The 17,305-nt window shown below is 44.7% G+C and overlaps 1 protein-coding gene across 1 annotated transcript in view; it reads right to left on the bottom strand.

Annotated features, from left to right (window-relative positions):
* The window catches only part of ndst3 (N-deacetylase/N-sulfotransferase (heparan glucosaminyl) 3), a 73,169-nt gene that overhangs the window by 11,758 nt on the left and 44,106 nt on the right, over window positions 1–17,305 (bottom strand). Inside the window, exons 7-10 of the mRNA XM_066718067.1 lie at window positions 6,466–6,648; window positions 5,427–5,523; window positions 4,545–4,668; window positions 2,433–2,607 (exon numbers count right to left, since the gene is read on the bottom strand). Coding sequence (XP_066574164.1) covers window positions 2,433–2,607; window positions 4,545–4,668; window positions 5,427–5,523; window positions 6,466–6,648 — 579 coding nt within the window. The remainder of the gene's footprint in view (window positions 1–2,432; window positions 2,608–4,544; window positions 4,669–5,426; window positions 5,524–6,465; window positions 6,649–17,305) is intronic.

The following is a 17,305-nucleotide window of genomic DNA, read 5'->3' as shown; positions in this document are numbered from 1 at the left end:
AAAGATATCGCTGTTCTAGAGGCAGTTCAGAGGAGAGCAACCAGACTTATTCCAGGTCTGAAGGGAAAGTCCTACTGAGAGACTGAGGAACTGAACCTTTTCACCCTGGAACAGAGGAGACTACGTGGGGACTTGATCCAAGTCTTCGAAATCATGAAAGTCATCGACCACATCAAACCAGAGGAGCTTTTCCAGATCAGCAGGGACACACGCACCCGGGGACACAAATGGAAATTGGGCTTCAAGGCATTCAAGACAGGAAACAGGAGACACTTCTTCACACAGAGAGGCGTCACAATCTGAATCTCGATTGGACTTATGTTCTTATATGCGGCCAGAAGTCCTGAAAACAAGGTATTGGGTGTCTCATTTGGTTTAATACATGCTGTTTGTTAAGCCATAATGATTCATCCTTGAATTCTTCACAGGGTTACAGGTATGAGCGCTGATTCACTAGAGAGAGTTGTAATGCAGTGATCTGAGGACTGAGGGGGGGTGTGGAAACTTCTCACCGGCGCTCCGCTGATTCCTGCAGAGCTCGTTTCAGGGGAAGTGGCGCGAATTACTTTCAGCTACGACTGGTTACAGTTAATAGCGCTGCATAAAATCCATAACTCCCGCCAGATGAAGCCGCTTCCCTCGGGCCTCCCCACAGCGCCGACCGATCGATACACCGCCTCACAGCTGCTCTTCAATTTTCAGTGTCAGTCAGCGCAGTCAGTGTCCTGCTTTTCAGTCCGAAGACAGGAGTTGCGGTTTTACACAGAGAGGCGTCACAATCTGAACAAACTCCCCAGCGATGTGGTTGAAGAGACAATTTGGGAACATTCAAAAACAGACTGGATAGGATCCTTGATCACTTAGTTATTAATGGACACCAAACGAGCACGATTGGCGAATGGCCTCCTCTCGATTGGACACTTTCTCATGTTCTTATGTAATGACCTGAAATCTCATAAGAACTTTTACAAGACAAAAAAGCAGCAATAACATAACAGTGAACCTATTATAATAATCAGTAGATTAAAAATCCTATCTTGTTTGCATGCGCTCAAAAAAAACAAAAAGAAAAACAAAAGCGTTTTTACCGCGTCTCTAAAACGTGTCCGCAGACTGAGACACCGAAGCCACAGAGATGAAAACTCTCAAGTGATCAGTCGGTCAATTAGCATTAGGCACTGCAGCTCTCCTCACATCCAGGGGACCTATAAAATTAATTTAGAACTAAACCTCATCTATTAATAGATGGAAATTAAACAGACAGCCTGGGCGAGCGCGTCTCTCTCTCTCAGCAGTAATAACGGCACACTGGGCCCTGAGGAAGCTGAGATGATGAGATTTCACTTTCTCTCTGCAATTATAGCACACGGCCACCTACTGATATTGCAGAACCCATCTCTCTGTTCTACCACCTGTGAAGGATTTCACACATTACATTATGCACAAATTATACAGTAGGAGAAAGAGTTAGGAAAAACTGTAATTAAGGAGTAAGAGAGTATCCCCAAAAGCTACAGCTGGAGGTGCTTCTCAACTGATTTAGGAAATGGGAGTTACGCTGCAGTGTCTGAGTCTTTCTTCACTAACCTTGGAGATATAAATATTTGGAGAAAAACGTTAAGGTAATTTTTGTGGAAATGGCGTAAAAATAGTTTTTTCAGAAGACAGAATTGAAAAAAGTACAGTGGCAGAAATGTTTTGTGTCCGCCATGGAGGTTTCTGAAGGCTTTTACTGAGCAGAAAGCTTCGGCAGGAGTTCTCCAATAAGCTTTGTGAACCTTAAAGCCTCACTGCAGAAAATAATATTCCAGGTTTGCCTGGGGGTCGTCTGGAGACCAGGGCTAATCAAACTCAGACCCCCGAACCCAGTCCAAGCGCTTACATTTCTGTCAGCTGCCTTATGATTTCACAATCTTTCAGACAACTGGAGATATAAGAAGATCAAGAACGAGTTGAAGGTAAGGGCTACTGCTCTGTACTTTTATCCTTCACACACACACACTACACAGGAAAATGTCTATCTATAAGGACGTTTTGCAGGAGAGTTTTGTTTCACACACTATGTGAACCGACCGCAAAAGGGATCACACCCCCTGAGCTGTATTTCACTCCACACCGTGACACTAGAAAACCTGGCAAAGTGGCTAAATTGGGTTTGGTTAACTGGATGATTACTTCAATGAACCAATTAAGAGCAAGGAACGGAAAAGCAGAAGAGACCTCTGTCACTGGAGGCCTGGATTTGACCCGTCACTGCTCGATGCTCGATCCACCAGCGGTTCTGTCCTGGTCTTCTCCAGCTTTGCTCCAACTACGCTCTACAGTGCTAGACTGACACACTGATCTGAACTAAAGTTGCTTATCTGGACCTAGACTCTAGAACACTCTAGAACCCTTCCAATGTCTGCATCTGCGTCCCTCGGCGGCCTCACCTGGTACCAAGAGTAGGCGCGGTCTGAGGGGTTGATGAGCAGGGTGATGATCTTGGACTTGGGTATGAGGGCAGCGGCTCGCTTGGGCGCGTCCTCCGAGGGGAAGTAGTTGGCACTCTTTTCGAACAGGAAGTCCGTGGTTATGTTGGAGGGGACAGGGAAGAAGTCCATGTACCTGGAGAGACGAGGGAGAAGAAAACATAATTAATGTTATCTCAAAAACATGTATTCGGACTCTGGCGCCGCAGTTCTGAATGAAGTACACGCCCCGTTTCTGACGGACTGCTTCTCGTGTCCAGCTATAACTGTGGTTCTGGGACTGTGTGGGACTGAGCCTTTGTGTTCATTGATCCTGTGCGCTCTTGTCTGTATTCAAGCCTTTATCCTAACCCACCTGGGCAGAAATCAGCAATATGAAGACTGACAGAGACAGCGATGGGCGGCACGTGAGGGTTTTCTATGAAGAGTCTGTGCTGATCCAGGCAAACAGCACTAAATATGATCCTTTTATAAATAATTACAAACCAATCAACACATAATTTGCCACCCCGCAATATGGAGAGGAAAGGGGTGAGTGGTAAACAAACGTACAATTTAAATGTTCAAAGTTACTGATATGAAGAGAAACACAGGGAGGGTGGAGAAAACATTTCAGATGTGCATTCCTGTATTCCTTCATCTCGCCGCTTGAATTCATAATAAGGAAGCGTGGGGTTGAAACGGGCCGCGAGATTCGGGGGTCTTTCGTCGCTTGATTAGCATCTTGGGTAACAGACACGTGATGGAGAGGCAATTTGTCCGACAGCAAACCTTGAGAGAAACACACTTCAGTGCTTCCTGAGAATTCAGAGGGAATCAATGACCCCCTTTAGCTCCAACCTTCTGAACACAGCAGGCATCTCGCCCATAGCATCAATCCATCGCTCGCTCCGGAGAAACATCATGATCAGAAAGGAGAAATTGGTAGCATTGAAATCTTCACACACAGGGTTAGAATATGATGCCGGTGAGATGCAGGTTAATGACCAGGTACAGCCCGGTTCAGAAAAGAGGCTAAAGCGTGAACTGGACACACTGGGACTTTTAAAGCACGATTCCTGGAAATGAAATCACTTCATTTATATTTCAGCAGCTACGGAGAGTGTATGAATGATGCATTTCACGGAACAACTTTGACGGGAATTGAATAACTGAGTGAGGTGATCGGAAACGACCTTGCAATTGAGTCCTTATTCTACCTTATCATGCAGTTGATTCTTTCACTGGTTAATTGTACTCTAAGTATAATTAACGTTGGGGTCGTCAGTCCCTGTATGTTCATTTGTACTTTCAAAACACTTCTTTTGGAATAATTCTTCTGCTTCTGATCTCTTCTGACATGCTGTCTTCTTCTTCTGGGTCTGTTTTCATCCTTTGGAATAGATTTTTCAGCTCCTATTGTCCATCTCTGGTCTGTTCTTCTTGCAACGTGTCCGGCCCATTGCCATGTTCACTCTCTCACTCTTTCAAAGACGTCGCACACCTCGATTTGTTCTCAGCTCCAGCTTTTGTTTCCCCCCTCTTCAGGATATCTCGTTATGAGATGCCAATGCTCCTTTGTGTCCATCGTGTTAATGTCATGACATTCTCCTACACTGCGCTGCTGCTCGGGGGTTTCGTTAAAAAAGATGGCATTTGTACGAACAATAGTGTATCGGTGTTGTAACTGCTCCTCAAACGCCCTTGCACAGTGCTCGGCTCATCACGGTGTTTCCAGGATATTTATGAATCAATTATACCACGATTATATCACCATGTAATCTTGTTGTATTAAACCTACACCAATTTATTTATTTTAGCGAACATTTTCTAATTACATAAATGTCTCCTGAGATTACCAAGGGCGGATAGTTTCCGGATTAGGAACTGTGCCGTTCTCCATGAGATACCAGGCCCGGGTCGTACACTTCGAAGGAGAACCATCTAGTCTACAGACGTGTGATGTGTGTTTTGGACCGGTGAAGCACGGCGCGGCACCCAAGAGGAAAGGCGAGGAGTGCGCCGGTGCGACTGAGTGAGAGTGAGAGACAGGGGAAGGAGATCTGCCCTAGAGGGGAAAGAGATTTGACCTACCAGTCAATGCCTTTGTGGTAGTTGTTGCCGTTGAAGAACTGGACTTCCTCAAATGTCCTCAAACTGGGGAAATTGCTGGTGATCGAAGGATGCATGATCAGGAAGAGATACAGGGCTGTGGTTCCTGCCAAACAGAAGAGGATGATTTTATTTATAAACAGAAAAAAAGAAAAGCTTTGGCACCCAACTCTCTGGTGGGCTCGAGAAACGGACCGGGGCGCAGATCGCACGCGTCAGTATCTGCAGCTCAAGAGGACTGAAACTGGAGGGCTTACGATGTGACGTCTTCTACGATGATCTGCTCAGCCTTGCCTCAGCAAATGCAAATGGCTGATGCAAAACATTTTAATACGGCTGTGATTTCAGTACAGCACCAGCTCTCTCAATTTTTGCCAGTCTATCCATGTGTGCCGGGCAGTCTGAGACGTCATCTTCATCTAATGCCGCTATCGGCTCCCGCTGCAGGGGCTCCTACTCTGCAGTGTGATGGCTGTTCATTTTAACGGGCCTGGATCTCAAACCTAGTTTCCTTTCCCTCCGTCTGTAAGAGACAGCCAGGGACTCGTATTGCCCTGCTGCCCTCACACAGCTGGCTCCCTTTACCCAACGACAAAGGGGCACAATAAAACAGGAATAAAAAGGGTATTTATAAAAAAGACCAATAAAAAAGATGATCTGAAACAAATTACTGTGTTCTCTCTTGGGCTATAATAGATGAAAACACACCTCTCTGACCTTTAATCGCTGTGGGTCCGTTGTTAAAATGGCGCCCTGAGCAATATTGGACGGGTGACACATTCATCTTCAGATTGGAAATCAATCATTTAACCACAATTCACATTTTTATGAAATCTTTTAAACTCTTGACACTTGGCTACATACCTGTTTTCTGGGGTCCGACCACCAGGAATTTGGGCAGCCGGTCACACGTCTTTTCCTTCGACCAAATATCCTTGTGCCTTCTGTCATCGCAAGGGTTCTGTTGAAGGAAATGAACAATTATGACTTCGGTTTTATTTGGCCGATGCTTTTATCCTGAGTGATTGAAATGGCCGTCCACTTATTCTGTGAGTAAACAGGCTAACAGGTTAACAGTAGTGTGTCACACAAAACAACGAGGTGAGAGTGTGTATCTACCCCGATATACCACGGCCTGATGTAAGAAAAAAATGTTTTTCGAAAGTTGAAACACAAAGCTGAGTGGATTTACAGCATTTTTAAACTTTCACTCCAATTTTCTTTGCTTAAATAGTCTTGTATGCAAGTCTTAATTAAAGTTATAACGTTGACAGTTTAAATCCGTTGATTACTTGACCTTTTTAAGCTTAAATTTAACCTTTTCTAAAAGTAAAAACTCCCACCTTCAAACTTATTTAACAGTTCATATTACTTCACAATCCACTTATATCATAGTTGTCTCATAGTTGTGACAAAGTGCCCTGTGCTCCCATTAAAAAAAAAAAAAAAAACTGTTCTTTACGTGTAAGGATGTCATTCAAAGCTATTAAAGTTAGCTTATAAAATACGTTTTGTAATGAAAGAAAAGAGATACAATTTAGTCATTGCACTGCAGATTTATTTACTGCGGTTTCACCCATAACGCAGTAAGTTGTTTTGGCTCCCGAGGACTGCGTTGCATCTGGGTAGAGGTGTATCACCAACACTTTTCAATGACAGTCTTTGTCGGATTTGGTCCAAAGAAACCGAAGGGAAAGAGTCCAGAGAGAGGTGTGGAACCGCTGGAGAAAGCATCGACAACCCAAGTCAAGCACCGTGATTAATGACAAGCAATCCTGGCGAGAGAATCGAGGCGCGCTCTCATAGAGGAGCCGGACAGTGAAACAAAATTGGAAATGGTGGTGGTAAAACATGATTAATGAGGGCCAGGTGGTCTCGGCCGGCGGGTCTTCTCCCAGCGTACCTGCCAGAGTGGGTCCTTCTGTTCGGGGAAGAGCTGGAAGTACTTGTGGGCCAGCTGGACCGGGGGCAGCGTGTGCAGGTTGAGGTTGGTCCAGCACTGAACGAAGTTGGCCAGGTTTGCAAAGGTGTACAGGCCCAGCCGGTCATTCCCATAGTTGGACAAGTGGGTCATGAAGATGCTGATCTGCGAGAGAGAGAGGGAGAGGGAGAGAGAGGGAGAGGTAAGCACAGTTAGCTCACTGATCCCAGGCTGAGCGAAAGTCCCACGGTCGTCCAATAGATGGCACTAAGTCCTTTCACATATCCCCGTGTTTTGAGAAGTCTCTCGAGGGCTGGAGGAAGCTGATGTCAAAAGGCATCTTTAAGATTCAGGCCAGGTCTGACCAGCTTATCTGACATTCCTGAATCTCTCCATCATCCCCTCTACCGTCCGAGGATGAAGGGTGTTCTGGAAGCAGCCAGAAGAGATTGTGTAAACCGGCGAGATTAGGCCCGTGCCGCGTTTAAAAGGGCAGGCCGTCTCTCTCGGGTGACATTTGAGAGGAAAAATAAACGCACAGAGAAACGGGAAATCCAGCAATGCCGACTTCTGAAGAGTTATACACTATTGCACCTCGGACACACCTATCAGCGTCCTGTGGAAAACATACCAAGTTTACAAGAGCTTCAGTGTTTGTAAATATAGTTTTCCGTGAAACAAAATGCCCTCCTATCATTCTCTTTAGGTTTTATGCGCATTGTTGTCGGTATAAGTGTTCGTTTTAATGTCTGGAACTCTGCTAAAAAATGTATTTGGGTTCATTACTCAAAAATCTAGCTATAACCTTTTTCTTTTTTAAAACAAAGCTGTGTGACATCATCATAGTGATACGCAACTGAAAACAAACAAACGGCTGTATCTAATCCAGTCACCATACAGTCTATATCACACTGATACTCGACGACTACCAACCTGTAAAAGCGTGATTAATTATGAATGCAGTTATTAACCACTATTCATGTAATTACTATTCAATACCACATGTCTGTTGTGATCTGGACATACTGGGCAGCGAGGAAACGTTGCTGTGACTAGAACAGATTGTCTGAATTTAAAGGACGCAATAAATAACAGGTTGCCTTTTGAGTGCTTCCCTTAATTAATTCATAAAGGTGTATAACTAGATCAATTATGCTTTCATCTGAAATCTACCCATATACCTTTGATTGCTTAGTAACGCTACACAGGTGAAATACTCAAGTGTTACCCCATTAAGTTCCTCCCGCCATTCTCTAAGACGCATGAGTAAACCCGCTCCAGCCTTTTACAGATGCCCGAGTTCGTACAATTACATCCAACAGAGCCGAAGTGCATCTGCCACGAAAAGATAATTTCCGAACAAAATGTCATCCCCCACGCTGTCACTTTCAATTGCCGTGCTGCGGAGACCTGCGCCTTTAAGTAGCAAAATAAAAATAGCACCGTTTTATTACACACAGAGAGGCGGCTTTTCACTTCGCGAGAGCGCGGCTGCAATTCAATTTGGCAGCACAGACGTACAGGAAAGAAGAACAGAACGAAGACAAACGTGACGTTCAAGGACTTTTGGATCTGAGCGCCAAATCGAAGGACAGTATTCAGAACCTGAGACGTAAAGTGAGAGAGAGAGGGAGAGGGAGCAGGAGAGGGACTGAGAGAGAGAGGGAGAAAGGGAAAAAGAGAGGGAGATAGAGGGAGAGAGGGAGACGGAAAGGGGGGAGAAGAGGATGAGACAGTGAGAGGGAGAGAGGGAGGAGAGAGAAGGAGAGAGGGAAAAGGAGAGGGAGAGGAGGAAAGGGAAGGGGGAGAGGGAGATAGAGGGAGAGAGGGAGATGGAAAGGGGGAAGAAGAGGAAGAGAGAGAGAGGGAAAGGCAGAAGGAGAGAGAAGGAGAGGGCGAGGCAGAAAGGGAGGGAGGAGGTAGAGGGAGAGGGAGAGAGAGAGGGAGAGATGGAAAGGGAGAAGAAGAGGAAGAGGGGAGAGGCAGAGAGAGAAAGAGAGAGAGAGGTTTCTTTCATTTTTTTTCATAAAAACCACCACCTACGACAAATGGCAGCATTAGAAAAGAGCCCTCTGAAAGGCAAAGATCAGAAGCGAGTCTTTTGCAGGGCTTTTCCTTTTTAAGTGCCGGATTAATTGAAATGTTGAGTAAGCTGGTGCATTCACAGCTACCCATGAAATTACCATTTTCTTAATTGCCCTCTCTCTCCCTGGCAGAGTAACCTTTTCATGCGTGGCCGGGGGGGTGAAAGGTCCCACTAATATCATTCCTGCCCCACCCCGCTGCGCCAGCCGCTACGCAACAAACACACTATAAATATGGGGGAGAAAAGAGTGATCCCTACATTTTTCTTATGCCCAAATTGGCACATTATTGTGTGGATTTGACATACATTGTAGCCTGTAATCTGTATGTGGTGAGGTTAAGTACTGATATATATTGTGACGCTCACAGCTCGACACAATTGTTCACCTTCACACAACAGACTAACCAGCGCCAGCCTTTTACCGACCACGTTTAATCTGGACAAGATCGGGCTTCAAAAGCTCTGCTTGTGTGGGCGGTTTGTGTGGAATGTGCCATCGCCTGTGGCTCCTCGCGGCCGTGCATACACACACACGCACACGCACACACATACACACGTACACAAACACGCAGACAGACACACACACACACACACACACACACACAGAGACAGACACACACACAGACAGACACACACACACGCACACACACTGATGTGACATGGGCTGCTAATGAGTGGCGCTCTCTTCTGCCACCTCTACAGACGCCTGCCCCCTCTGGGATGTCACAGGATGGGCCTGAGGGAGAGGATGTGATGTGAACAGAGGTCAGTAAAGCATAACTGTTACAAATGATTAGGAGGCCGCTGAGGGACAGCGAGCCAACAAGGAGTCTACGTAGACTCCTCAATCTCCCCATCCAAACAATGTGGGGAAGCAATAAAAAAGGCAAACACAATGCTAGGGTATATTGTCAAAGTGTAGAATTGAGAACAAGGGCCGTGATGTTCAGACTGTACAATGCACTAGTTAGAGCTCATCTGGATACTGTGGACAGTTCTGGGCTCCACACTTCAAGAAAGATATCGCTGCTCTAGAGGCAGTTCAGAGGAGAGCAACCAGACTTATTCCAGGTCTGAAGGGAATGTCCTACTGAGAGACTGAGGACCTGAACCTTTTCACCCTGGAACAGAGGAGACTACGTGGGGACTTGATCCAAGTCTTCAAAATCATGAAAGGCATCGACCACATCAAACCAGAGGAGCTTTTCCAGATCAGCAGGGACACACGCACCCGGGGACACAAATGGAAATTGGGCTTCAAGGCACTCAAGACAGAAAACAGGAGACACTTCTTCACACAGAGAGGCGTCACAATCTGAACAAACTCCCCAGCGATGTGGCTGAAGAGACAATTTGGGAACATTCAAAAACAGACTGGATAGGATCCTTGATCACTTAGTTATTAATGGACACCAAACGAGCACGATGGGACAAACGGCCTCCTCTCGATTGGACACTGTCTTATGTTCTTATGTTCTAAGAGGCTCTGCGAGGTTTTTCGTTCTTCGTCATGTTCCTTGAGTAAAAAACAAAACAACAATAATTGTGTCAATATTTGCAGAATGGTTACAAAATAAATATGTAAAGTAACAAATCCCTCATGGTAGAAATTAACAATATATTAAAATGAATGCATGGTCTTGGTATTGTTTCTGAAATCTGAAATACTTATTACAATGTATTTATTTGGCTTTTTTGTTTCTTACTGTAACGGTTAAGTCCTGATGTGCCCAAAAATAAGCAAACCCTGCAAGGAAATCAAAGCGTTTTCTGCTCAGATCCCATCATCTTTCGAACCAAACGCTCCCTCAATCTTAATCCTCTTTTCAGTTTCTTTTTTTTTCTGCCCAAAGACCTTTAGTTGTCTTACACACACACACACACACATATTATTGTTTGTATATACACTCAATGGGATTCACATTCGTCCTAAGCCCACATATATTTTTGACATCAGCTGTCATTCATCCTCATTTTAAATAATGAACCGCACTTTTAGCAGCTCTGCTCATTTGCAATAAAAAGCTCCAATCATGCCGGCACATTTGTCAAGGTTGCCGCAGACATCCCATCAGATGGTGCCGGCCGGTGATTGATTTGCATCCCCGTAAACCTGAGAGTGTTTCTGAATATTTATTGGCTAACGGGACAGGTTTCCTATCACCTTTCTCCGGAGCGAAAGCACGCGTGTCATTCTTGCGTGCGACACCAGATCGGCACTGCACTTGATATATAGAGATGCATTTTTAATTCTAGGCGTTTGGCTTTTAAACGTCGCCATGCATTGTTTTCTTCTGCCAACTACTACAGCCAGAGGCGAACGAGATAACGGTGCCCAAAACGGAGATACAAACACTCTCTTCAGTGGGTACAAAATGAACGCCAAGTTAGTTTTTCTAATAATCGCCTTCCATGTGTATTAATCTCATTTGGTTTTACTGCCTGATGAGGCTACGTCGTCTTTATTGAACTACAGTGAGTGAAGGGAGCATCCGATTCTCCTGGTTACAGTACAGGCCTTAGCAACAGTATAGATCTGACAGTACAATTAATAATGCTTAATCCTGGTCTAATTAAAACCAGAGATTATATCTCACAGAAAATCAATAAATGGTCTCTGAAAAAATCCTTTGACTTCCCTAATCATAAAGGGAATGAAAGTCAATTAGCAATTCTGTTCGGATGCTTCAGATGAAATATTGAAGTATTTTGCCTCATTTTAACTACACAACCAAAGATTAATTTTACAACATTCAATTTTCCCCGTCTTTTTTGTTCTGCCTGCTCTTGACAGCCTCTGTTAATGGCTTAACGAGCCTGTTTTAAAACCCGGCTGCTAATGATGCATCGACGGAAATTATAATGGTACAGCATTGGATCTTGAAGATGCTGCTCTTGCCATTTATCCCGTTACATTTTAATTAACAGAAACTGCCAGTCGAGCATCGACATCTTTTATTTCAATAATCTGGGGAAGGCACACGAGTCGAAGTCTTGATGGTGCAGGTGGCGGCATGACTTATTTTAAGGTGGCACGGGTTTTACAGTGTTTTGGTTACTACCGATTAAATATAATAACATAAGAACATCAGAACATAAGAAGGTGTCCAGAGGAGGAGCCCATTCGCCCATCGTGCTCGTTTGGTGTCCATTAATAACTAAGTGATCAAGGATCCTATCCAGTCTGTTTTTGAATGTTCCCAAATTGTCTCTTCAGCCACATCGCTGGGGAGTTTGTTCAGATTGTGACGCCTCTCTGTGTGAAGAAGTGTCTCCTGTTTTCTGTCTTGAATGCCTTGAAGCCCAATTTCCATTTGTGTCCCCGGGTGCGTGTGTCCCTGCTGATCTGGAAAAGCTCCTCTGGTTTGATGTGGTCGATGCCTTTCATTTAGTCTCCTCTGTTCCAGGGTGAAAAGGTTCAGGTCCTCAGTCTCTCAGTAGGACATTCCCTTCAGACCTGGAATAAGTCTGGTTGCTCTCCTCTGAACTGCCTCTAGAGCAGCGATATCTTTCTTGAAGTGTGGAGCCCAGAACTGTACACAAATATAACAAATCTTGCCTCAGATGTCTACATGTGATTGGGTTGAGGTTCAGCTAAAATGTGGTCAAACATAAACCAAAACTATTAAAAGCCATAATCAGACACAACCACCTTAAATCAATCCGGACAGGACCGTGGCCAATGTGTCTCATCTACAATTGTGTAAACACGGCCCATAATATTGCTTTCTTGTTTTCCATCGATGCAGTCCTCGGTTGGCTGAAACTGGCGGGAAGGAACTTAAAAAAACCACACAAAACAAACACACACACCCCTCACCACCCAAAAACATTAACAACCACTCAACCAGCTTCCTGTCATGTTTACTAAGACTTGTAATTCCACCCCAGAGTGCCCTCTCAACACCAGAGAGCACCGGTCTAATAAAGCACCCTGACTTGTGTCAAAACTACAGCAAAAGCTGGCTTTGGATTAATTAAGAAGCAGCAAGCCTCCCTGACTAAGACAGAGTGGGTAACACATTTAACGCGCTAATATTCAGAGCCGAGTTCAGGTGCTTTTCCCCTGCATTTCTCTGATATGCAGCTTCTCGAAAAAGCCAAGCCGGATGATTAATTTACTCCAGTTGCCGAGGAGCGGGGCGGCCAGCAGGAGCCTAAATTAATTTATTTTTTTCCATTTGTTTCTGTTGTTCGGGGTCCTCGGGAGGGTAGGCCCGTCCCGTGCCCGCCGTGCTGCAATTAATCGCGGCGCGGCCAACAGAGCTTTTATAATTTGCTTCTCGTCTCCCTGCTCTTTCCGACGGGTCTTCGCCAGGGATCGGGAGATTTCTAAGCAGCTGTTCCTGCTGCAGTAAGTTCAGGACCTGACAGAATAATAAATTATGGCGCAGGACTGATCTGTACAGGAATTGTATAGGCTTTACTGGATGGAGAAAAAAAACAAACAACGAAAAACTAAAATCCTCTGAATGATGAAGAGTTTTCCATTACAGTTTATTCTTCTTCAAACCCATTTCCACAAAGAGAAAGTAAGCTGTGAAATGTGTGAGTTAGTAGTGCAGTAAAGTATAGTACAGTACTGTGTAATATACTATAGTATTGTGTAATACAATTTCCTAAGCGAATTATCTATTTTCCAACTAGACTGAAAATACACTTTACTTTACTTCACTTATACTTCAGGTCCCTAAGACTATGTTTTACAAATAAACGAACAAACAAACACAATTATAACCCAGGTCTTTGCCATGTAACTCAAACTGAAAACAGTAGGTCCGATGTGCGAAGGGGGCGATAGTCTCTGAGTGTAGGTTACAATTTAGTTAATTTCCAAAATCTGCAATACTAGGTGCCTGAATGGCTGCCCTCCGTCCCCCTGGCTGTGATGAAGGGCGGTGCCAACGGTCGGTCCCTCTCTGGGCAGGTGCGGATCTGTCGGGTCTGGACTTTCCTCTCGTGTCTCTCACACCACGAGGAGCTCATCTCCGCGCTTCCCTGCAGCTCTCCCATCGCTGAGCGCTCGTATCAATTCCCTCCACCGTTGCCTGTGACCTACTTGTCATCAACCGTGCAGCCAAAGAGCCACGCGTGCAAATTTCTGCTCCACGAAAAGTATCCAGGTACAATTTCGGCTACATCAATCGGGGCGTTTTAAGAATCTCCTGCCATTAATGACCAAGCACCAGAGCTTTCACGAAATACCAGCATACGCCCATACACACAAACAGAAATACATAAATAAACAACAAATGAAACAATGTATATAAAAGACGTGGATTCCAATGCTACTGCAGTCATCATTCTGATATGAAACACCAACACAAAGGAAGAAAAAGGTGCGGAAAAACTGCCCCGATTTCTAAAGGGGATGCAATGGTATTTCGGACAGGCAGTCAGTGAGAATACAAACGGCCAGAGAGGACAAAGGGCAGGAAGTGATTCCCGCACTGCCCAGCTGTGCCACTCAGGAGGAGAAGGACTCGATTGGGATTCGAACGAGATGCATGACAAGAAAAAAAGAAAATCGTTACTTTTGATATCTTGTGACTGGATAACCTATTTTTTTCTTCTCTCCCCTCTTCAGAACATCGAGCTTAATGGGGTTCACAAGCCTTAGTCTGTGTTTTGAAGTCGTGACTCTCACTGTCAGGGGTGCTTTTTAGTCAAAAAATGTCTCAGGTTGCTGCTGTTTTTCCTTTTTCTTCATCTCGGAGCAGATTGCCAGAGAAACCTTGATCGTTTCATAACAAGAGAGATGACAGCGCAGCCCGCTCTCATTACAAAGCCCTTAGTTCGAGACACATTTCTTTCTGATTGAAATTTTTATTGCTTCTTAACGTAAGCGCCTCTCCATTTCTGCACGGCTCCGGCGATCCGTGCTGTTCTGTCCACGCGATCGTGGATAATTGAGGGCTGAACATCGACACCACGAAGCGTGTGTCAGTGCGATTCGTTCTGCCCCTTCTGCTAAATGCCCGTCCAGTTTTTCCTCGCATCAAAAGGCCTCCAGCTCTCTCTCTAGTGTGAGATCAGAGAGCCTCCTTTCCTACACAAAGTGATGGGATTGTGTTCATGTGGAACAACTGTATCCACAATGACAGGAAACTCAACATGCATTTGCTTCCATCTCTCTCTCGGCCTCTCTCTCTTAGTTAGCATAGATACAATAAGAGAGAAGCCTCTTAAAGCACTTCAAATTGGGATCAAACGCGGAGCACCTTCAATCAACTAAAAAAAAAAGTTGTTTCCATAGCTGAACGACGGCCAAATAGTTGGATCAAAAAACAATAAAACCTCTTCTTAAGATGCAATCAATAGATGAAAAGGCTGAGCTACATAAATACAGGACACAACATCTGTCTGCTCAAGCAAAGTGCAGGGAAATACAGTGAGAGGAAGAAAATAATTTCTGAATTACTACAAAATACTGCAAGGATTCCAGACTTACTGCAGCTGAACTGTGATACCACAAAAAGGACACAAAAAGGATACACAAACCAAACCATTACCTAACATATCCTTGTGTCTCTGCATAGTAATTAAATAACATTTGACAGAAAAGCACACCTCCTAAAGCTACTTAAATCTGTATTAATTATTGGGCTGCTGGCTATTTAAATACATAAAGTGTGACATCCATTTTGTAGAATATATCTCTGCCTGCACAAAAACTTTGGTCTGATTGGAGTGGATTGCATATACAAAACTTTGCCGAACTAGAGTAAGGAACCAGCCCCCGCCCCCTGTATAAAAAAAACTGCTGATATTTTGTATTTTTCTAATAAGTGCAGCTGCGCCGCTAAATGTCAGCCATGATTCATTCATACTCTTCCTCAGCCGCACAAACGGGAGCGCGGTCGCTGTACACGGCCGCGGGTGCGTTCTGGGGAACGACGTGATGTATTGGAATTGACTGGGCACTGTTTACAATTATTTTGAGTTTCCTACTTCTTTCCTTCGTGTTGCCGTGCATCATTAAATACCGCATCTAGATTTATACGTACGTCCAAAATACACTTACCACAGCTTTTTTGGGCATGAGATGCAGATTAGTTGTGTGTGTGTGTAAGAAAATTGTGAATACCCAAGCTGGTCTCGTACCTTTTCTTATTATAACTGGGTGAACAACCACTACTTTTAAATGCATCAATCTTGTATTGAATACCGACATTAAACCGGCACAGAAGAGAGACATTTCTAAGCCATTTGCGGGGAAGTTTGTGTGCCATTTGTCCTCTGGGATTCAGCTTTCCATCTCTTTTATCTCTTCAGTTTTATGCATTAAGCTTTCTTCACCCCCCCCACAGACGAGCGGTTAATTCCACATGACAATGCTGAATCGATAGGGGACACTCGGGGGATCCAAGGTATTGCCTTAAGAAGTTCCAGGAACACAAGGCTTTCTCTGTCTGCTAGTCTTGCCTGCTGCGCATTATTCATATTTAATATTTTAATGCACAGCTCTGACTCGGCTGGAGTTTGTGCCAGGGGTAAGGAGTAAGGGGTAAGGGCAATGGAAGATACGGCAGGAATTTTAAAATGTATCCTTAATTTTTTTATTTTGGAGTACAGCTACACTACAGCACATAGCATTGTGCTGTCATCTATGTTATGTCTCGTTGCATCCCCACTTTCAATGGTGACAAAGGAAACACAAACACTGAAACTGTGCTGGTGTCGCAGCGGGTGTTTCTCGCGAATTCCCAGGACCCCGAAGGATCGAATCTCAGCAGGCAGTCGGTCTTGGACTTTTCCCAAAAGCCATTTCACTTCATAGTGGTGTTGCAGGAACTCTGCTTCACCGCAATAAACCTTTCTCCATTTCTTCCTTTCTCCAAATTAAAGCGAAAAAGACACTCCTCAAAATGTCAAAACCACGTCTATTGCACCACACACGTCCTTTCTTGTCAAACAAATAGGGTGCATATGCGTTTACCAGACCATTGCATTACTCATGTCTCAGTTTCCTTATTTGTTAGTTTGCTGAAAACCCGAAAGAAACAAAGAAACCGACAAAAGAGCACAAGATCAGTCATTGCAGCTATATTTAGATCTTCAGAACAGTACAGTTTAATTAGCAACCCCCCCACACACACCAGATACATGCCAACAGATACAAAATACATTGCATCATAAAAGTACGAAGGGGAGATAGAAAGATAAACCCTTTAAGAATGTGTCTATTAAAGAAGGGAAGAAAATAAATACGATATATCTATATAAAGAATAAATCAACTGGAGTTTTGCCAGCAGCTGAACACTTGATGCCAGTTGGATTTGCCAGGGATTTTTTTTTTACCCCCGCCTCAGGGGCCTGGTTATCACACTGTCACTCTGTGTCCTGAAAACTCAGCTGCCCCCTCTCTCTCTCTCTCTCTCTCTGTCTCACGCTGATGGCAAGCTGTGACAGAGGACGCAGCCGCTCAGCACCCAGTATGATGTATTTGACTTCTCTAATGATCATGTCTGTGTGGGAGACCCCCTCTGGTCTCCTCTGACCCCCACTCCCACTCTACCGGCTCCACTGTGAGTTCAGGCCGATGCTTTGCCTCGTTGACCGATGACCTCCTTTATTGACTTTCTGCTGCGGTGGGGCCGGATCTATGCAGTCGATGGCTGTTAGACGCTGGAGCGTAGCGTTCAGCGATCGGTAACGTTTGCTGGCGGCCCTCCTTTGGCGCAGGACTCTGGGGCCCCCGATCTCGCCTGAACTAATTCAATCACCGGGCTGCG

This window comes from Amia ocellicauda, chromosome 12, assembly GCF_036373705.1.
Source record: "Amia ocellicauda isolate fAmiCal2 chromosome 12, fAmiCal2.hap1, whole genome shotgun sequence".
Classification (NCBI taxonomy): Eukaryota; Metazoa; Chordata; class Actinopteri; order Amiiformes; family Amiidae; genus Amia; species Amia ocellicauda.
The sequence above is the reverse complement of the archived record's forward strand: the minus strand, read 5'-3'. Positions and strand labels throughout refer to the sequence as shown.